At 38.9% G+C, this 21,447-nt stretch overlaps 1 protein-coding gene across 6 annotated transcripts in view; it reads left to right on the top strand.

Annotated features, from left to right (window-relative positions):
• Nucleotides 1-21,447, top strand: part of IQGAP2 (IQ motif containing GTPase activating protein 2) — a 127,229-nt gene that overhangs the window by 104,509 nt on the left and 1,273 nt on the right. For all 6 annotated transcript variants that reach the window (XM_063423094.1, XM_063423092.1, XM_063423090.1 and 3 more), the window contains 19 exons: nucleotides 424-594; nucleotides 3,296-3,379; nucleotides 4,225-4,296; nucleotides 4,451-4,520; nucleotides 4,822-5,030; nucleotides 5,714-5,863; nucleotides 6,638-6,801; nucleotides 7,440-7,664; nucleotides 8,494-8,634; nucleotides 8,951-9,035; nucleotides 10,490-10,722; nucleotides 12,813-12,945; nucleotides 14,367-14,469; nucleotides 15,351-15,492; nucleotides 17,171-17,258; nucleotides 18,098-18,310; nucleotides 19,157-19,317; nucleotides 20,118-20,261; nucleotides 21,271-21,379. In XM_063423094.1, coding sequence (XP_063279164.1) covers nucleotides 424-594; nucleotides 3,296-3,379; nucleotides 4,225-4,296; nucleotides 4,451-4,520; nucleotides 4,822-5,030; nucleotides 5,714-5,863; nucleotides 6,638-6,801; nucleotides 7,440-7,664; nucleotides 8,494-8,634; nucleotides 8,951-9,035; nucleotides 10,490-10,722; nucleotides 12,813-12,945; nucleotides 14,367-14,469; nucleotides 15,351-15,492; nucleotides 17,171-17,258; nucleotides 18,098-18,310; nucleotides 19,157-19,317; nucleotides 20,118-20,261; nucleotides 21,271-21,379 — 2,697 coding nt within the window. The remainder of the gene's footprint in view (nucleotides 1-423; nucleotides 595-3,295; nucleotides 3,380-4,224; nucleotides 4,297-4,450; nucleotides 4,521-4,821; nucleotides 5,031-5,713; nucleotides 5,864-6,637; nucleotides 6,802-7,439; nucleotides 7,665-8,493; nucleotides 8,635-8,950; nucleotides 9,036-10,489; nucleotides 10,723-12,812; nucleotides 12,946-14,366; nucleotides 14,470-15,350; nucleotides 15,493-17,170; nucleotides 17,259-18,097; nucleotides 18,311-19,156; nucleotides 19,318-20,117; nucleotides 20,262-21,270; nucleotides 21,380-21,447) is intronic.

Here is a 21,447-nt window from a genome sequence, read left to right as displayed (position 1 = left end):
TGTTCTTCAGTTATCCTGATGCAGCTCATCTAAGTCACAAAAAGAACTCAAGTCAGTGTAAGTGCTTCTGAAATTCTGAATGCAGCAGTACCTGAGTGTCCTTCTCAACAGGGAACTTGGTGGTTCAGTATTTCTAGATGTCTGAGTTGCACAAGATACATGTAAGTGTTAGGAAAGCAGAAGCCTGCTAATGTATAAAAGAATACTCTCTTAAAATAGCATACGCACTTGCATAACTGAGGCTTGAAAGGTGTAGGGTTCAGCAGTAACAGTGTAGCTCTTTCTTCTTACTGATTAAAATATAGGGGTAAATCAGAGGGATTTGGATAGGGTGAACACAAACTGCAGAGAAGGAGAGAGCAGAGTCCAAATTCCAGGAAGGTCTTGTCTTTTAAATGACCTCTTCCCATCATCTCTTAACAGAACATTGCTGGGCAAGTTACAGCGGATTACAACCGAGAGCAGCTGTGGCTTGCTAATGAAAATCTGATTGTTGGGCTGCAAGCCCGAGCAAGGGGATTCTTAGTCAGAAAAAACTATAAGGAGAGAAAAGCCTATCTTCAAAACCAGGAACCATCTGCCATCAAAATACAGGTATTGTTCTAGAACAAGAAGGTAATGTGGCTCGGGCAGCTTTTTGTGTGTAACAGGTGATGTGACTGATTACTACCACTGATAAAATTCTCACACAGACCTGTTTTCAGCAGCAGCAGTTTAAAATTCTACATCTGCAAAAATATGTGCTTTTGCATAGCAAGTATCCAATTTTAAAAGAATCTATCATATCCACCTCCAGTGTAAGTTATTTGGGAAAAGCCCATTAATGCACAGCCCTGCTTTTGTTCTGACATGCTCAGACTTTTTGTGGTGTGCCTAACTATGCACAGTACAAGGCCAGAAGATATTTGTTAAGTATTGAAGAAAAAATTCCTTGGCAAAGCGTGAGTTAGGAAATACATTCCTCACTAGACTATCCCTAGTTGGAAGTGGTTTGTTTCTGCTCCATGAAGTCACAGCTGGACAGGGAGTGGCAGCTGCCCTGGTGTTCTTTTCCAGTATTTCTTGTACATTCCCAGTTTGCTGAACTCCAAAAGGTGTACAAAGGAAACATCCTGCTGAGGGTGCAAACACTGACAGAGGCATGCACACTGGTTTTAAATGATGAAATATCCAGCTCCTATGGGAAGCAATTTATTCCACCACCCACTCACAAAAGGAAGAAAAAAAAGGAAAAATACACAAGAGATTTTTTTTTAGCCAGCAGTAACTATATTTAACAATTGATTATGACAAATAGCTTTACCATTAGTAGTTGTTATTTGGATTGACTTTTCATTTTCCAGCATGGTGTCTGAGCCCAGTAAAGAATTGTACTTTGAGATATTCAAAGTCTATGTGAATAGGCTCAAAATATGGAGAAATGTAGGTAAATAAAGTTGTTCTCTGTTTTCTTTCTATTGGCATTAAAGTAGAAATGACTTGTGGAAAGACAACAAATAGAGGACAAGGCTGGTGTCACTGGCTGATAGAGATGACAGGCAAAAGAAGCAGTAAAAGTATCTGTTATCCCTGTCACTGGATTTCTTGACAAGTGTTTGTTTCTGAGCTAGCAAACAGAGAGTCAACTGAAGGAATTAACTTGGAAAAGAGGCCAGGACAAGAACAGTGTGGGTCCAGAGAGGTAAGGGACAACTTCTGGATGCAACAGAGTGACAAATGGGGTAGGTCTGGTAGAGACCACAGCAGGTTAGTCCAACCTCGCTTTTCAAGCAGGTTTATCCCAGAGCACAGGACACAGGATTGCATCCAGATGGTTCTGGAATATCCCCAAAGGATCCACAACAGCTCTGGTCAATCTGTTCCAGTGCACGGTCACCTGCACAGTAAAGAAGTTCTTCTCCCATTTTCAGGTGGAACTTCTTGTGCATCACTGTCTGCCCTTTGCCTCTTGTCTTTTTTGCTCAGCACTACTGAGAAAAGCCTGGTCCACCCTCTTGATACCCTCCCCTCAGATAATTATAGACATTGATGAGGTCCCCTCTCAGTCATCTCTTCTTAAGGCTGAACAGGCCCAGTTCCCTCAGCCCTTACTTGTAAGGGAGATGCTCCAGACCCCTCATCATCTTTGTAGCCTGTGCTGGGCCCACTCCAGGAGCTCCGTGTCTCTCTTGTCCTGAGGAGCCCAGAACTGGACACAGCACTTCAGGGGAGACCTCACCAGGACTGAGTACAAGGGCAAGATCAGCTTCCATGCAGTGACCTTCCTAATGTCCCCAGGATCCCACTGGCTTTCTTGGCCCCCAGGACATGCTGCTGGCTCACGGACAGCTCGTTGTCCACCAGGACCCCCAGGTCCTTCTCCTCAGAGCTGCTCCCCAGCAGGTCAGCCCAAGGTGCCTGGGGTTGTTGCTCCCCAGGAGCAGGACCCTGCTCTTCCCTTTGCTGAATTTCAGATGGTTCTTCTCTGTCCCTCTCTCCAACCTGCCGAGGTCCTTCTGAAGGGCTGCACAGCACTCCAGGGTATCACCACTCCTCCCAGCTTTGTGTTCTCAGGGAGTTTGCTGAGCAGGCATCTGCCCCTTCATCTGTGACATGGATGAACAAGTTAAACAGTTCTGGGCCTGGTACTGAACCTTTGGGACACTGCCAGTGACAGGCCTCCAGCTGTGCCACTGATTTTGACCCTCTGGGATCTGCTGTTCAGCCAGTTCTCAATCCACCTCACTGTCAGCTCGTCCAGCCCACATCCCTGAGTTTGTCTCTGTTTGTTGTTAAGGGAGTGCTGAAATTCCTGCTGACACCAAGTAGACAATACCCATTGCTCTCCCCTTAGCCTTACACACTCACTTTAGCAAACCCATGGTGACTATTCCTGATCATCATCTTGTTATCCGTGTGGACAGAGATGCTCTCCAGATTGAGGCACTCCATTGCTTTACCAGGGATGGGAGGTGAGGCTGAGTAATGGGCAAGAGCTGAAAGCCACTTATGTGGGATGAAGCCAGTGACTGGGATGCTAAGGATATGTGTCTACTGGTGATAAGAGTGAGGAAGAATTCAGGAGGGTGTAGGGAATACAGTGTGTTGAGACTGGTCAAAATTAACATGAAGTGTATTAGGGCACCTTAAAAAATAGAGGCAAGCTTACTTACTTAAAGAGATAAAGTTATCTCTTCATCACAATGGCAGATTTTTTCTACAAGATAAATATTGTTAATGATTTCAGTGTGTTACATAGATTTAAGAAATATTAGTTTCTCAGTGGGATAACGGTCTCCTGCCTTCTCTAAAATAGGCTTTCTGGAAGGGATTTAAACAAAGGAAAAGCTACGTTGACAGATTAAAGGTGCTTCAAGGCAATGTTGCTGCTATTGTTAAGGTAAGAATATCCAATGTGTTTTGGGGGCCAAATATGTTTTATATATGTATATAATGGACAGAAATTTGGGATTGACTCAGATACAAATTAGCTACCAGGGACTATGCTATGTCCCAGGACACTACTATAACACATGCAGAATTCAGATGGTAGTCTCTATATATCACCTTATTTTATATAAAAGCCTTAAGAAATAATAGTCCATCACCACCTGGGAATCAGAGACTAGGAGCACAGGCTGGAGGTTTTCCAGAAATTTGCATGGCATTGAAAGTTGTTTAACAGATATCTTAAGCAAACTGCGTCTTGAAAGCTCTGTGTTTGATTTCCAACAGGCTTTGCAGAACTTGAGGGGCTCTTGAAAGAAATTTCTTTACATTTCTCTTTCCAACACTAAACTAGAAAACATTTGGGGTGAACAGTGTATTATTTCCTTAAGAGCTGTCAAATCTCTCTCTCTGAAAAGCGTTCGCTTTTCTGAGATGCTAATGGGACCATTATGTCATGACTGGATTGTAGATCACAGATGGAATATTGTGACAGGATCTCCTGCTTTTGAGGGAGACTGGTTTAGAATTGAGACCTGAGACCTGAAGGTATAAATTATTTCCAAAGATAATGCTACACACAGATGCTAGCAATTTGAACTCAGCTTAGTTTAGTGGGAACCCCTTTACCTGGTCACTGGCCAGTAGGAGCCTGGTGGTACATTCATCTATGGCCCTGGGCTCTCAAGAACAGCATGCCTGCAGAAGTACACACTCAAAAGTAAATCTAAAACACACACACACACAAGTTTGTGCAGTGTCCCTTAAATTTTTTCTTTCATTTTATTTAATTTTCAGATTCAGTCATGGGTGAAAATGTGGCTAGCAAGGAGAGCTTACAGGAAACGACTACAGTACTTCAAGGATCATGTAAGTATTTTTCTCTGTTTTGAACATGAAGCAATAAAGTATGGTAGTACGACTGCAAGAGCAGTTTTGGGAAAGAGGGTGCAAATTTTGCAGTACATTTCTGAGCAGAAGTGTGTCAGAACTAATTCTTTTTCCTAATCTTGATTCCTTTCAGAATGACCAAATTGTGAAGATACAAGCATTTCTTAGAGCAAACAAGGCCAGGGAGGACTACAGAACACTAAGTAAGTAGTAACAGTTGAATGTTGTATGTTTGGGGACAAGTTCAGTCATGAACATGTTACTGTGTTCAGTCAGGTGTTTTTTTAAGTTTCACATGAAATTTCTCAGTCTCTTATTTAACTTCAAAAGTGGGTGCAAGTGTTTGTGAAAAAACTGTTCTACAGCTGAAACTATTTCGCATAGCTGTACTTTTATTGCTAACGGGCATAAACTTCAAATTTTCTGCATAGTAATCAGTTTCCTGAGGGCTTGAGAGGTGTTCAGTATTACATCAACTAACAAGCCTATTTTCTTCAACTGTAGTTGGTGCTGAAAATCCACCCTTGACTGTTCTGCGCAAATTTGCCTACCTCTTGGACCAAAGTGACTTGGACTTCCAAGAAGAACTGGAAGTAACAAGGTTAAGGGAAGAAGTAGTTACAAAAATTCGATCCAATCAACAGCTGGAGAAGGATTTGAACTTAATGGATATAAAGATTGGATTGCTGGTGAAAAACAGAATCACTCTTCAGGTCAGCAGGCTCTGTTCAGGCTCCCTTGGTAGCACGCACTGAGCATTTCATTATCTTGAAGGAACTCAGGGTTACACAATCACAGCTGAGGATGGAAGGGATCTCTGGAGGTCATCTGGTCCAAACCCTCTACACAAGCAGGGACACCCAGAACAGGTTGCCAGGACCATGTCCAGATGGCTGATTATCTCCAACAATGGAGACTCCACAATCTGAGCAACCTGTGCTAGTGCTCAGTCACCCTCAATTAGTCAAAATACTCCTGGTAAATTAAGCACTATCTTCTTGTGCTAGACATTGTTCTGTTGTCCTGAGTTGTACCTCACTGTGTTTTGCTACCTGTGGACAATAGTAATTAATTGGCAGATTTAAAATCTTCCACATCTTTTCTGTTTTAGAATAGAGTAGAATTCTGATCATATTGAACAGCTTGTTCAATGTTAACTGATCATGAATTAGAATGTGTAGGAGATCAAGCCTCATACAGTCATTGTTAGCAAGCCATACTGGTGAAAGATAAAGATGTTAAACTCAGCAGTGACTAAAGGAGAAAAATTTACACAGTTACTAATTAAGGTACTTGGAGCAATACCACGTTTAGCACGGTTGGGAGAATCTTCATTTTTCCAATCTGCCTGTTTAGTGAATATATAATACAGATTTTTTTTATCATCTTTCTGCAGGATGTAGTACTGCACAGTAAGAAACTTAACAAAAAGAGCAAAAGTCAACTGGAGGAGATGGTTATGGTTGACAAACAGGGCATCAAAGGTTTGAGTAAGGAGAGAAGAAAAAAACTGGAGGCTTATCAACACTTATTCTACCTTCTACAGGTAAACTTTACAGCAAAAATTAACATGGCAGCAAATTTTTGAAGAAAAACTAAAAATATATTATGCCTCTTGTTTTTTTTTAATGATTGTAGCAGTGATTATCAAAATATTTCCAAATAACATGCAGACTGTGACACTGTGGTCAATTTCTAATAATTCCTGTAATTGAGAAAATCCCTGCTGTTTTTAAAGTGTGCAGCAAATGTGGCTGGTTTTTGCTTGAGCATACTTCAGTCTGTACTGAAGCTGAAGAGAAATGTTTACCTCCATATAGTCCATGTAAATTACTGTCACTAGTAGCACACATTATATGTGGTGGAAGGGGAGTGGTCTGCAATGAAGTTCACAGAATATGATTTATGTGTTCTTGTGCTTTTTTTATCTCACCTGACTGTCATTTTTCTAGAAGAATTTTAGATCCTCCCAGGTCACACAGCCTCCAAAGCAGATATGCTGTATGCAAAGCTTTCTTGGTAGATGGCTGTTGTCATATGGCAAATTCTTTCATCAGATACATAGACTAGATGCAGAGAGGCACTATCTAGAGACTGCAAATAAAATCCTTAATGGAGCTTTACACAGATTGTGCAGTGTTCCTTGTTTCTTATGTACTGGGACTTGGAGGAAAGCAAAACCTGGATGGAAAAGTGACATACATTTGAATCAACATAACTGCTTTATGCTTGAACAAATTTAGAGAGCTGCCCTCCAAGTAGAGGGAGTTTGTCCTGGACAACTGTATGTGACAGACAAAGTCTCTTTTTTGCTTTGTAGACTAATCCCACGTATCTGGCAAAGCTGATTTTCCAGATGCCACAAAACAAATCAACAAAGTTTATGGATACAGTCATCTTCACCCTATACAACTATGCCTCCAATCAACGGGAAGAATACCTGCTTCTCAAACTCTTCAAAACTGCTCTAGAGGAGGAGATAACGTATGTGCAGCCACAGAAAGTATTTAGTTAGTTTGTGTTTTAGACAGTTAAATGAACGCTTCATGCTTAAAGCAACCTGGTGGTTAATCTTTAAACTACCATAAAATTACATACATCATTTTATTACAAGAGAACTTTGTTTTCTGGGTGTTACTCTTAAACTCAAGTGATTGCTGATTCAGAAAAAAAATAATCTTTCTATGGCAGACCATATTCTTCTATGAAAAAATGGCTTGTAAAAAGATGCTAGGGCTTCTTGGTTTGTGCTTGAGTATGTAAGGATGGAGAAAGTATTATCTTTCTTTAGGTAATCTTATGTTCTGTAAGTGAAGATTGGTGGCTTATCCTGAAATAATGAAATGTTATTTTATGCCCTTAACAGATACTGGCTGAAGAGTTATTTGGGTTTGAATCAGGTATAAAATTAGCTGGCAGGGACTATGCTATGATCTGGGGCTATAACACATGCAGAATTCAGATGGGTAGTCTCTGTATATCACCTTGTTTTACACAAAAGCCTTAAGAAATAGCCTATATAAAGAGGTTTCAACATAGAAGTGGGGTAGTTTTAAAAGTGTGGGGTTTGAAAATATGGATAACTGCACATATAAGTCAGAACTTTTCTGTTCCTGGCACAGCTCTAAGGTAGACCAGATCCAGGATATTGTTACTGGAAACCCCACAGTCATTAAGATGGTTGTCAGCTTCAACCGCGGCGCTCGCGGGCAGAACACCCTGCGCCAGCTCCTGGCCCCGGTGGTGAAGGAAATCATGGAGGACAAGTCCCTCATAATCAACACTAGCCCCGTGGATGTTTACAAGGCTTGGGTAAACCAGCTGGAAATGCAGACTGGTGAGGCCAGGTGAGTGAGCAGGCTGGACATACTGTGCCATACACGTGAGGAATCCCTCAGTTCTGTCTGCTGTGACAAACTGTACTGTGCTTGTGCCCATGCACCCCTTATCAATCTTCCTCCAGCAGTGAGATTTTGGGGAGGGATGTTTGACAAACAGGTGCTTTAACTTGTTCTGAAAGTGATCCTTTCATTGTCATGACCTTCCAAAATCAATTAGCTAATCTTTATAAGTCTAATAGATTATGCCATGGAATAACTTAGCTTTTTCTCAAATTCTTTACTAACAGCATGCTAGTAGTTAGTACTGTCCCAGTCTTTTGATGAGCTATGCTGGGATGAGGATGTGGAGATGCATGCTTTATATTTGTTAATATATAATACGTAATATTATATATAAAATATATATAATATTATATTCTATACATATTATATATAAATATATTATTTTACTATATAATATAATTGTAATATAACATAATGTAAAACATAATATAAAGCATAACATAAAACACAACATAACATAAAACACAACACGACATAACACAACACCATAACACAAAACCATAACATAACAACATAAAATATAGTAATAATAATTTGTATTCTCTTTTTTTTAATAAGGGAAGGTACCTGGTAACATGTGCACCTCCAGCTAAGCAAATTATTTGCCTCAAAAAAAAGGAAGCCAAACCATCTGAGACTTTAGTAACAAAACCCAGCTTCAGTTGCATTTGTCAGGCTTTTCTTCGCTGATGGCTCGTATGAAGAAAAACAAAAGTATTTTTTTCTCAGATGTATTTAACTTGGCTTAGTGTATACTTTTTTTGCTTTGCAGCAAGCTGCCCTACGATGTGACCACGGAACAGGCACTGACACACACAGAAGTGGTCAGTAAGCTGGAATCATCTATTCAGAGCTTGCGAGCAGTAACTGACAAAGTGCTCACGTCCATATTCTCCTCTCTCAACATGATGCCGTAAGTGCTGGGTTAGGACTCTCCAGGCAGCACTCAAACCTCTCCGAGGGAGCTCCTTTCCAATCCTTTCCATGCCTTCAAAGGCTTGTGATACTGCCTCTTGAATTCCTTGCCCAGCAGAGGGAGTGGTGTCTCTGCCCTGCTTCAGCAAACCCCTCCCTGTGCTTGAAACGTTTCGTGTTTTCCATTATCAACTCGTGCTTGTAATTCAAGGGAACGGGCCAAAAGCCAGTAACTTAAGCTGACTAGAATGACTTTTTTGTGTTTCATCTAAGTCTTTTCCAATGTTTTGCCTTTCCATCTCTTCTACCTGTAGTTACGGAATGAGATACATAGCCAAAGTTCTGAAGAGTTCACTCCATGAGAAATTTCCGGATGCAACAGAAGATGAACTATTAAAGGTAGACTGCTTAGGGCAAACTGCCAGTAGCTTGTTGTCTTAATGCCAAAGTGGATTTTTATTAACGCTAAATATTCTAAGGAACTGGGAAAACAGCATTTATTGAAGTAATTTGGCACTTCTTACTGAGTTGCAAAGGGGCTGAGGAAGGGGAGAAGGGAATTCTGTTGCCACAATCTAGATATGTTAATCTGGGTGCTCAGCAATTCTTATGGAAGAGGGTGCTCAACCTGTTTTCAGCAGTTACTGTATTTAAAAGGCTGCAGTTTATCTGAATCATCCTGGGACTGGGGTTGGCAGTGAGTTCCTTGTCATCACCAATCCTTTCACTGAGAACACTGTAGTCGTCTTCTTTTTTTCTCCCCTATCTAAAGTTGTTAACATGTTAAAAAATCCTAATTGAAATCCAATGAGGAAGGTCTCTAAAAGAAAAATTCAAGTGGATTATACTACACTTGGATTACATTACATTTAAGATGCTTGTAAAAGATGTAGAAATGGCATTTGTACAGACTGAAAAATAAGTTGTGAATGATAAGTATGGTATTGGCACATTGTTACCCTACCACAGCCATGGTGTTTCTTCAGAGGGCTTAGGGGAATTGCTCCATAAACCTTCCAAACAGCTGAGATACTGACAACCTTGTCAGATTAGGACTATTTTGCACTTCTTTACAGACCCTTGTATTGGTGTTTAATTACATGGTTCTAAAAGTACTAGATTTTCATTTTAAGAGAACTTCCTTATTATTCTTCATTGTCAATCACTCTAGCAATACAGATTAAAAAATTGCTCAACACATTGAAAAACTTAGATAGCAAATGGAGTACCCACTTGAAAGGCTTTAAATGTGTAAGTTGGAAGCTCTGCAGGTGCATACAAATAAGCTAAAGCAAATTGCAGAAAGCAAAGCCCTGCCTGTTTCTGACGCCAGGAATTCTTTGAAATCACCATCTTCAAAATCTACTGTAACATTGCTACAGAAACTGCAGATTTGCAGATTTGAGAAATCTGTTCTCTGGCTTCCTAGGGCTGCATTGCTGTCCAGTCCCTTTGAGAAATAATGGGTCCTCTTATCAATGAGTGCATTAAATGCTGCCAGTGTCTGCAGCACTCTGGAGAATGAGCCTTGGGAGAAGAACCTCGCAAGATTTAGAAGAGTTGTCTTTGTGCTTAACTCCATGCCTTGCATTAGCTGAACTACAGCCAACACCAAACTGAAATGTGGTTGTAAAAGTCCATAACTGATGATTCACAGAGGTGTTGTAGGAGGAGTATCATGTAAAAAAACACAAGCTCTTCCAGTTAGCTCCATAGGTAATGTGTGTCTTAAGGATTCTCCTAGCACCAGTTCCTACAGTCTAATTTAGAAGTAGAAATGATTGGTCATATTTTGTAAGGTGTCATTACTGTATGCAAAGGGAAGATCTCTTAACTTTCTTCTGTTTCTTTAGATTGTTGGCAACCTTCTGTACTATCGCTACATGAACCCCGCCATAGTTGCTCCTGATGGCTTTGATATAATTGATATATCTGCTGGGGGACAGATACACCCTGACCAGAGGAGGAACCTCGGCTGTGTGGCAAAAGTCCTCCAGCACGCTGCTTCTAACAAACTCTTTGAAGGGGAAAGTGAGCATCTGTCATCTATGAACACCTACCTCTCACAGACCTACCAGAAGTTCAGGTATGCAAAGCCCTCACAAAAACCTACAGGGTAATAGCTGTCCTCTAGGATGAGTAATTCCTCGTAGATAGGAGTTTCCTGTTCATGATTTAAAACGTTGAGTGATATGGCAAAGAGAAATGGCCACTGACAAGGAAACTGGAGCAGGAGTAACAGGTTGTATTTTAGCTTGTGCATTAATTTGAGATCATCTCTTCTGTCTTGGCTGCAGTTCCTTACTGCAAACACAGACTAAGAACAGACTGAGGTAACTCATTATCCAGCAGAATCAAAGTCTGCTTTGATTTCGGAGGACATCTGAACATTTTTTCTGAGGAAGAAAAAAATATTTGTCAGGAAAAAGTTGCAGGGTTTGTTTTTATTCTCTCATCTTTGCTGACAGATTCTATACAGAATCATTCTTTTATCTTGCAGTCATAGGAAACTGCATGTTTTCCTACATTCTGGGACACAGGTTCTTTGGGGTTATTGCCCATTTTGGGGGAGATTGCTATTACTTTGTGGTATGGTTGAGTTTTGCAACAAATGATCACTCAGAATTTCTGTCTTTGGTGTCTGCCTCTCATGAAAGCAAATGCAGTGCTCATATAATGGTTTCCTTGAGAGATGTCAACCATGAGCACAGAGATAGTTCTACTTAAGTAATTTTAATGAAATATTTAAGGGCATGACATAAAGATGAAGAAGATACAGGGTAGAAAGTGTTATAGCTAGAATAACAAATGCTAATAAAGGAGCACTACTGTCATCAGCCCTTGATTGCTACAAAAGGAAGAATCCCTCTCCTAATTAAGCAAACTAAAATATCTGTATGCTTGTGCTCTGTACTTTAACTAAGCCCTTCTTAGACAGCAATGGTGGCTGCCCTTAGCTGCCTGCTCCCCTTTGGAACAATATTAGTAATATTAGCTATGCTAAAAGCTATTAAGCCTGCCTAGATCTTTTACTCTGCATTTACGAACTTGTGCAGACATTTGTCCACACCCTTTGAGATCATCTGCCCCCACAACTCCTCTTCTAGCAGTAGTCAGATGTTTGCTCCCTGTTGGTTACAATTAAAATTTTCCTGCAGTTTCATTGCATACCCTATTGGCCATAATTTTTGGACTTGATTAATGAATTCTGCACACATCTTATGCAATACCATTGTGATTTTGTACATCCTGATTTGTAGCCCCCAGCTTTTTCTCTCCAAAGTAAAGAATCCCAGCCCAGCTTTCTTTGTTTGTTTGGGGGTGTTTGGTTTGGTTTTTTTAATTATTCTTTTCCAATACTTGAAAGGTGCTGTGAATCTGAAATGTCTATCCTCTCCAACATCATTGGGCTGGCACAATATGGCTCCTGGAGCAAACCCATGGGCATTATCCAAAATCCTCTTTTTTCCCCAGCTGACCCATTTCAGGTCTTCTCACTTCAGAAAACAAAGTAGCTGCCTGACAGGTGGGCCCTGCTGGTTCTTGGTGGTCTGTGCACACCCCTGAAGAAGTCAGTAGCTTGGAGAGACACAGTTGTCATTTTGGGAAGCAGGTCTCAGTGCTCCATGTACATCCCAGTCATACTGAGATAACACTTCAACCACACTCTGCATTTTCTCCTCTCAGGATTCTTATATTTATAAACAATACTACATTTTCCCTCATTTTGAGCAGCTCATTTGCTGCCTAACAGCAGTGGGAACAAATCTGTGGGACAAACAGGAATTTTGTGCATCTGTTTCAATCAATTCCTTCTCACCACACCTCATACTGCAAAATGCCTTCATAAAATGAGAAATCCTGTTATAACTTTTGGGACATTAAATAGATATTTCTCTAGTTCCTTAAAATATACCAAGTTTTCATTCCTTGTTTAATAAGCAGGAGGAAAAACCCAACCCTTTAAAAAAGTCTTCCACCAGCTACCCAGGAAAGAGAACACTTCTTCATATTGACATGTTGCCCTCAAAAGGCTCCTTGAAACATTGAGAGTAGATTGCAGGGTAAAAGAGAAACATAATGCATGTCAAAAGCTTGACTGTGGCTTTTTTATGCAGGCTAAATAAAGTGAATTTGTAATGGACTATTATTGAAGTCTTTCTCATTTTCTCTTAGGAATTTCTTTCAAGCAGCATGTGATGTTCCTGAACCAGAGGAGAAATTCAATATTGATGAATACTCTGATATGGTGACTCTTAGCAAGCCTGTCATATATATCTCCATTGAAGAAATTATCAATACCCATTCAGTAAGTTAATGAAAACAGACTAGTCAACAGACTATAGCATACAGACTATCAAATATTTGCAGCTAACACTCTCCTGGGAAACCTTAGTTTTCATTCTTACTTTTGAAGTAATTTCTTCATCTCTGAAATGTTCTGAAGCTGAGTATTAGATTTTTTTTTCCCCTGGGAAAAATGCAAATGCTGCTTTCATGCAAAAGCATCATCTTGAAAAATTAGAATGTAACATTTTCCGATGAGGGAAATGAACAATTATACTTTGGTCTCATGTGACATTTCTAACTTTAAAACAATTTTCTGACTTGAGTAAGAAAGTGAAAGCAGTGTGAAGGAGAGCCTTTGGGAATAGAAATTGTATATTGTGGCTCTGGCACTCTGTCATATGACTTGTTGGAAGCAGATGCAAACATCTGATGTAGAAAAACTGATGCTGTGGTTCAGGCCTGTTCTTACTGTGAGTAAAGAACAGAATAACTGAAGTATGATTTAATAGGGTGTAAGTTAAATGTTTACCACATGTTCCTCCTAAAATTGGGATACTACAATCTGGCTTGTAATACGTCCCCTGTGTGTCCCCCCACCCAAGTCAAAAAAAAAAAAAAAGCCCCACAACAACATTCTCCCATCAAAAAAAAGCCCACAAACACCACAAAGAATCTCTCTCAAATACCGCCAGATACTCTGTGGAAAAGAATACCTAATTCACACCAGGCCACACAATAAGTTAGTTTCATTCAAGTGAAAATTAATGACCTTATCTGCTAAAAACAAACTTTCTAGTTTGCCTTTGTGCCTGTCCTTTTAATTTTTGGAGCGACAGACCTATACCTGCATGTAATGACCAGAAGTTATATGTGAACATTAGTCCTGATCAAATACTCATTTTACTGAGTCTAATGACTGGCATAACATGTCTGTTAGGTGCAGTGGGTGCTGCAGAGCTGGTTCCTCACTTAGAAAATACAGTCCTTTCTGAAAGATATCACTGGCACTGTTGTAAGCCACCGGGATGGATATACAATGGATAAACATACAAATAGGTGTCTTTCTGTGGATCACCAACTCTGGCTTTATTCCTTTGCCTATTGAGGATGCAGCACCAAAATGCTCTGCTTGAGATTATCATCCTTTATTCAGTGACAGTTAGGACTCTGTTAGTCCTAATTGCAAATCATCTGCTCAGCCACGACATTTAGCACCCCAGAGACAATTGCTGGAGGAACTAGACAAGCTGTTTTACAGCAAGGGCAGCTCTGAACTCCAGCCCAGGATCCAGGGTGCTTCCTGGCCTTGGGAAGGTCCTCCATAATCCCAATCCTGTTAAGTCTGTGTTTTTCAACATATAGTTTCCAGATTGATTTTCAAGTATAAAGATACCAGGAAAGCTTTTTCTGGATGATGATTTCATTCACATTTGTTTACAGCTGCTTTTGGAACACCAGGATGCCATTGCCCCTGAGAGTAATGACCTGCTGAATGAGTTGCTGGAAGGCCTGGGACCTGTTCCTGATATAGAATCTTTCCTTGGTATGGTATTTTTTGTCTTTATGGGTAACTTCATTCTAGGGGTAGAATTAAACAAATACTTAAATACTCTTGTGTCTCTCAGAGCAATAGCTTCTGCTTCTCTGTTTACTACAGAATTCTTTTCCAAACACTTACTGTAATATTGCACATTATATCTGAACCTTTTTCTAACTGCAGTACTCACTCACAAAATTAATCTGTGGTTCAAAATCCAAACATTAGTGACATTTTGAATGATCCCATTGTGCAGGCAGAAAACAAGTGATTTATTTTTAACAATTCCATCTTAAGATTTGCTAGTGATGGGTAGAAACCTAGAAAAAGTATACTGGGAATTCTAAAACCAGCTATTTTTTTCTTTTGATACTTAATTATCCAAATAAAAATTACTTTTTCAAATTAGGCACATTTCTTAGAAAGTAATGCATCTGACTGATACTTAATTTGGATTTATTGTAGAAAATTAGAAAGTAGCTGGGAGTCATGGACAACACCAACATTCAAGTGAATAGCCTGTTAACATAGCTGCTACTCTTCTGTATCTTCATTATCACTGCATATTAGAACAAAAGATGTTACATAGTTTGTATTACTCTTTGAGAAGACAACATGGAAGCCTTTTGCACATCAGGAGCCTGAAAATCAAGGATTGGTGTAATTTCCAAATATTGTAACAGGGTTTGTAAATAGCTAAGTTATGTTTTTGATTGTTCAGTGTTCAAAAAAAGACTGTTTCTAAGTGGAAGGAACAGAGGTGCTGTAAAATAATAGCACCTTAATATTTCTAAATATTTACAGTGATTCATCTTGGTACTTGTTTGTTTCATGTACTGAATCATGGGAAAATTGAAAAACTTGGAGTAAAATATGTTGCCTTTTAGGGGAAGGAGCTGTTGATCCCAATGACCCCAACAGGGAAAGCACACTGAATCAACTTGCAAAAACAGAGATTTCACTGTCTCTAACAAGCAAATATGAGTTACGAGAAGGTGAAGATCAGGATCTCAAAAGTTTGATGATAAAGTAAGTTTTACTCAAACATTTATATTCTGGCAAAGCTTTTGTGTTTGTTGGTTTGCTTTTAAATACGTGCCCTGCCTAAGTACATTTCTGAGGTGCTGGTGTATTCAGTTTTCAGAAGCCAGTTTGTGTTCAGTGCTACTCAAACTTTTCCAAAAGTCAGAAGACCTGTCAGTTTTTTCTGTAAAAATAAATACATTGCCGTGGAGCAAGACTGCATCACTATCTAACATAGGAAATGTTTTTTCATGAAGCAGTGAAAGCACTCTGCTTTAAAATGCCACTGCCTTGGGAAAGCAGAGATGAAAAGCAGTCTAGACGTATAAGGGTCAGAGAGTATTACCATGTCTTTTCCTCCCCCTCAAAAATAAACACTTCGCTGATACACTATCATCAGCCTTTTGAAAAGAACTTCAGCAGGAACAGAGCGTGCTGCATGCTTTTATCCAGGAAAGAAAATTGTGTTTATTGTGTCTGGTGAACAAATTAAAAAATGGCTACAGGGATACTCTGGAATACAGGCTACCTTTAGTAAAAATTAATTCTATAACAGCACTTAGTTTCACATTATTGGCACCCATCTTTTGAAGTTATTTCAGGCTCTCCAGAAAAGGGATTGGCCTACTTAAGATCCTAGTACAATCTGAGTAAACGGGAGAACAGGATGCTGCCCTCCTCTATTACTGTGCTTATATGTACCCCACATGTGTGAAGGCAGAAGTTCATATTAAAAGGGAAAAAGAGCACAAATAACTAGGAGAGCAGACATGGGCTATAATTCAAATCTGATCCTTTAAGCTGTTTGGTTGTTTGTTTTTTTTTAATCAGAAATCAGTATTCTGGATTTGTTCAATGGTGTGAAGTTTTACTTCTGAAGAAGTAACTGTACCTAGGTAGACTATCACTTTAAACCATTAGGTTTCATCATAGAAATTTTGACAACATTTAGGCATTTTCCTTGGAAATTTAAGCTCTATCTTTAATTTTCTGCTAATTGTTAAGAATAATTAGCTGTTCCAGCAATCCTGTCCTCCAAACCAACAGAATTCTGTAGCAGGATGTTCTTGGAAGTATTTTGAATAAACAGGCAGCAGGAATGAGATAAATTCTTACCAAGAAAAGAACTGGTTAACATATCGGGGTGTAGCAGCTTCCCTTTTTTAGCAAGGAAATGCTTCTTGTCTGTTGTCGCAAGAGAAATGTCTGTCCTTAAGTGGTTTGGGTAAATGAGCTGCATCAAATGTAAAATTTCTCCGAAGTTCAGAAGTTCTGAGTGCATTTCCACTTTATTCAGTAAATATGACCCTTAATGGAATGATGAGTAGCTGAGGCTCTCCAGACATTACTTCTGTCTGCTGTTATGTCACGATCACAATTAAAATCCTCATGCGAGCTGTCGTTTGTGTTTTTACTAAAAGTAACTGTTTTACTATGCTAGCGGGTTACCCGTTTCCTAAAATAAATTAGGAGGGAAGCTTACTTGTATTTCTCTATTCAGACTGTGTAGAAACCAGACACTCAGTACTATTGAGGGAAGCTGTGAAACATAAAAAGCTAAAAAGCAAATTTTACCAAGAATTCATAATAAATGGGGAGTTTGCCACTTTTATGGCTGAAGAAATCACATGTACAAGCGATTCAGTGATAACTGTTTTTAATATCCACATATCCTCTTCAAAAGGACCAAGAGACTCATTGTGGATGTGATACGAACACAACCAGGGGATACACTCTCAGAAATATTAGAAACACCAGCCACAGCACAACAGGTAAGTGTTATACAGGGAAGGAAGAGTTTTATTATAGCTATTGGAAAGCCTTAACAGACCTCTGACAGCTTCCTCCATCACATTATAACAAATGAACATCGAGTGAAACAAACAATGAAATTTTTTATTGACGGTTTTAGACTATTCAGATTTAGAGTCTTCAAAATACGAGACTTGTATAGTTTGGTGTTTTTACTGCATAATTGGAAACAGCTTCAGAGGGAAACAAAATGTAAGTCTTGCTGTGAGCTAGACTAGACTAGACTATTTTTTTCTTGCTGTATTGGAGTCACTAGAGAAATGTGACTAGAATATTTCTTTTCTTTTTTTCTTTTTTTTTTTTTTTTTTTTGTAAACATGGTCTTTTCTCTCCTATATTATAACACAATTAAATACTCTGAGGTGAATCTTTCTGCACTTTTTCCCCCCTCTCATTATATCCAGTATTGTAACTCAAGTTTCCTGACCCTTTAGTTTATTTGCTTGATCTATGCAAGCAAATCTCAGGGAACTACTGCTATCCTTAGTACGGGAATTGAGTGGGAAGAGCTCTTCCAGTTGAACTCTTTCCTGTAGACTCTGGCAAACAAAACTGCATTTTAATAATATGCAGATTTTAGTTAACCTCAATGTGTGCATATGTAGAAAATACTGGACAGTCTTTCCACAACTTGGTGAAGTCATTGAGCCTAGGTAAATTAGACATTTTGATTAATTCAAATGTATAGGACACAAAGCCTGGTTCTTGATAATCTCCTTTGAGAATTCAATATGCTTGAACATTTTACAGATACCAAAATCTGGAAAATAACTGTTCTGGATTTTTTTTTTCCCTCCAGGAATCTGAGAACTTGAAACTTGTAGAAAAACGTGCCATCTTAGATTCCAAAACTCCAGAGAAAATGAAGCACAGTCAGTCTGTTTTTGAAGATGGGCAGCTACCAATAGAACAAAAGAAAAGGAAAATCCAGAGAAATCTCCGGACATTGGAACAGGCAGGACTGGTGTCCTCAGCAACTAAGTACCAAGAAATTATAAATGAGATTGCTAAGGTAAATTGAATGCTTCCCTGTTTATCAGTGCTTTTTAGCATCTAGCCTAAATCCATTCCAATTAGAGAAGTAAAATACATATTTTTCAGGGAATGGTACCCCAAACTACTGAAGTATCCACATACGAAGCAAATTGTTTTAATTTCCTGACAAAATAAGTAAAAGACAGTACACTGCTGCATAACTGTCTGAACTGAATGACATTAAACTGCAACCTTTGTTATCCAAATCTGATAGTGAATTTGATGCTGATGACGATTTAACTCCTCCCCTATAATGTTTCAATACAACTTTGTATATTTTAACAGTAATTGGAATTGCTCAGTGCTGTTTCAATTAAGAATGGCTGTGGTCTTGGTAAGGTTTAAAAAGACTTAAACCCCCATGAAATGTTACCTGGATTGGTATTAAGACTGATCTGCTGTGGTTGGACAGGACACAAGAAGAACAGTGGGCCAATGTGGGGCCCAACCTGATGCTGATAAAGCACAGGGACTGTTCTCAACAAATCCTGTTCCACAACCACACTGGCCATAAGATTCTTAGTATATTGAACTACCTTTAGCACAACAGTGTTATCTTCCTTATGTGTTCTGTGTCTGTTAGGCCCTGTAAAGCACAGCAAAGTTCAATATAACACCACTTGTATATATGAGTAGCAATGTGATTGCCACATAAACAAACTGTAGTACTCCCTACAGCTACTGTTCTTGAACTAACATGATAGTTTTGTGCTTTCTTTCAGTAATTAAGTCAGATTTTGTAATTAAATATTGGAATGGTAATGAACTGAAGCTTTTTGAAATTTCAAATTAAAAAAACAATTACTCTAATGAATTTATTTAGGATATCCGGAATCAAAGAAGATACAGACATCATCGAAAAGCTGAATTGGTGAAACTCCAGCAGCATTTGAATGCACTTAACTCCAAGACAGCATTTTATGAGGAACAAATTAATTATTACAACACCTATATAAAAACTTGCTTAGACAACTTAACAAGAAAGTGAGTTGAGTCTTCCTTTCTTTAAATGTGTATTTCAGTGTGTTTTATCAAGAGGGAGAACAGGCATTAATCTGTAGTTTAAAGTTTTGATTCCAAGAGACTGACAATCTACAAAAGGTCCAATTTGTAACCTGTGTCAGTATCTGGAAATTAAAGTCTTTGAGAAAGTCTGAGATGTATAGATGTTTCCAATATATTTAACTGGTGCTACTTTGCAAATCCATTTGCACGCTTGAAGGTCATGAAGCCTTGGGAAGTAATTACTGGTTTCTTCCTTCTTTAGAAGGTTTGGGTTTGTCTTAACAATGGAAAAAGCACCAATAAATGCCTAAATAATTTTATATGTCAGGTATGATGCAGTTACTTGAAAGCAATCCTGCCACCAATGCCCCCAAAGTATGAAAATGAAAACATTTTACTGACTTGAATAGGAATTTTCCTAGTACATGCTTCATTGATCCAAAAAATTACTCTAATTACAGAGCATTTACCATTTATGTCACCTTAAGTTTATAAATTACTATTTTAAAGTGAGAATTGTGAGCTCTTCAGGATCAGAGTTGCGTTTCACAATAGAATTGAAAGAAGTGCTAAAAGATGTTTCAAAATCATTGGCAAGATACTTAGATGATTCACTTCGTGCTAAAAATTCCTCTAACTCTTAGATTTTGTTGGATGTTAGTTTTGTTTTTTTAGAGAAGTTCAAGAAAGTGTGAAAGAAAGTTATGGCTAGAAAAGTAGCTGAAGTATTAAGGATCTGACAAATACATCAAAATCCAGTTTCTTTGTTCTCTTTCCAGAAATTCACGGAGGTCAATTAAACTAGATGGAAAAGAGGAGGTGAAGGGAAGCAAAAAGCTGAAACAGACCTCACTAAAGTACACAGCTGCAAGACTTCATGAAAAAGGTGTCATCCTAGAAATTGAAGATCTTCAAACCAATCAGTAAGTCCAGTACAAAACAATTCCAAGCAGTTTCTAATCAACTATTTCTGAAGGGGGCTGGCTTTTGATAAAAGAAATGTTAACAATTTCCTGTGCCTCAGTTAAAATCACCTCAGACTTCGGTATCCAGAAGGATGCTACAATCTGACTGTCTTAATTATTTTTACTTTGTACCTTGCTCTATAATTACATTGGGAAAATATTTTAACAAGCCAGGCCTAGCATCATCCTTCAGGGACAAGTACAAGTTTGGCAGCAGATTTGCTTTGAATGACCACCTTTTGCTACAGTTGTAGCAATTTTTTTTCGTGCATTGACAACTCACTTTCAAATAACTTAGTAAACCCCAAGTTTTGTGCTCTTCCTCACTATGGCAGGATGAATGGATGTGGTGGCTTTTGTATTCTTCCATTTTGAGGCTGTGGTAGTGAAAGTCTTCAGTTCTTTACAGCTTCCCATCCACCTTCTGCATGCAAAAGTTATTTCCAGGTGTTTTGTTTGTTTTTGTTTTGGTTTGGTTTTTTCCAGGTGGATTAATCAGGTAGAGGAAGCCACATGAGGCAAATATGTACTTGGAAGGAGACACTTGGGCATGGCAGAAGGAAAATCTGGCTGTTCTGTTTCTATCCACTGGATGTTGGATCTGATTTGTTCACTGAACCTCCCAAAGCCAATTTTTTTTGTGTGTTTTGTTTTGTTGAGTTTTTTGTTTGTTGGTTTGATTTTTGTTAGCGGGCTAGGTTTTTTGGCTTGGGATTTTTTTGGGAGTTGTTTCTCCAACACAAAAGATTTCAGACTTCTGATTTTCAAACTACCAGTACGACAGAAAGTCTCTAAGAAGACACTGCATGGAGGGCAGTGCAGGGAGGGATGGAGTGATTCTTTTGACACCAACAACACTGCTTGTGGTCAAAGTTCATCTGTGTTCTGCAGGCTTTTCCCCCAAAACTGTCTCTGGATTGTATGAAACTGCACAGCCTATGTATTCAACTACCTTTCTTGTTTCTAGGTTTAAGAATGTGATGTTTGATATCACACCTGGAGAAGAAGTGGGTGACTTTGAAATCAAAGCAAAATTTTTAGGAGTTGAGATGGAAAAAGTGCAGCTCCATTTCCAGGTCTGAATTTTGTTACTTTGCTATATAGCTGCTGTTGCATTTCCTGTAACTACAAACGTTTTCAGTAT

Source organism: Prinia subflava, chromosome Z (genome assembly GCF_021018805.1).
Source record: "Prinia subflava isolate CZ2003 ecotype Zambia chromosome Z, Cam_Psub_1.2, whole genome shotgun sequence".
Classification (NCBI taxonomy): Eukaryota; Metazoa; Chordata; class Aves; order Passeriformes; family Cisticolidae; genus Prinia; species Prinia subflava.
The sequence above is the reverse complement of the archived record's forward strand: the minus strand, read 5'-3'. Positions and strand labels throughout refer to the sequence as shown.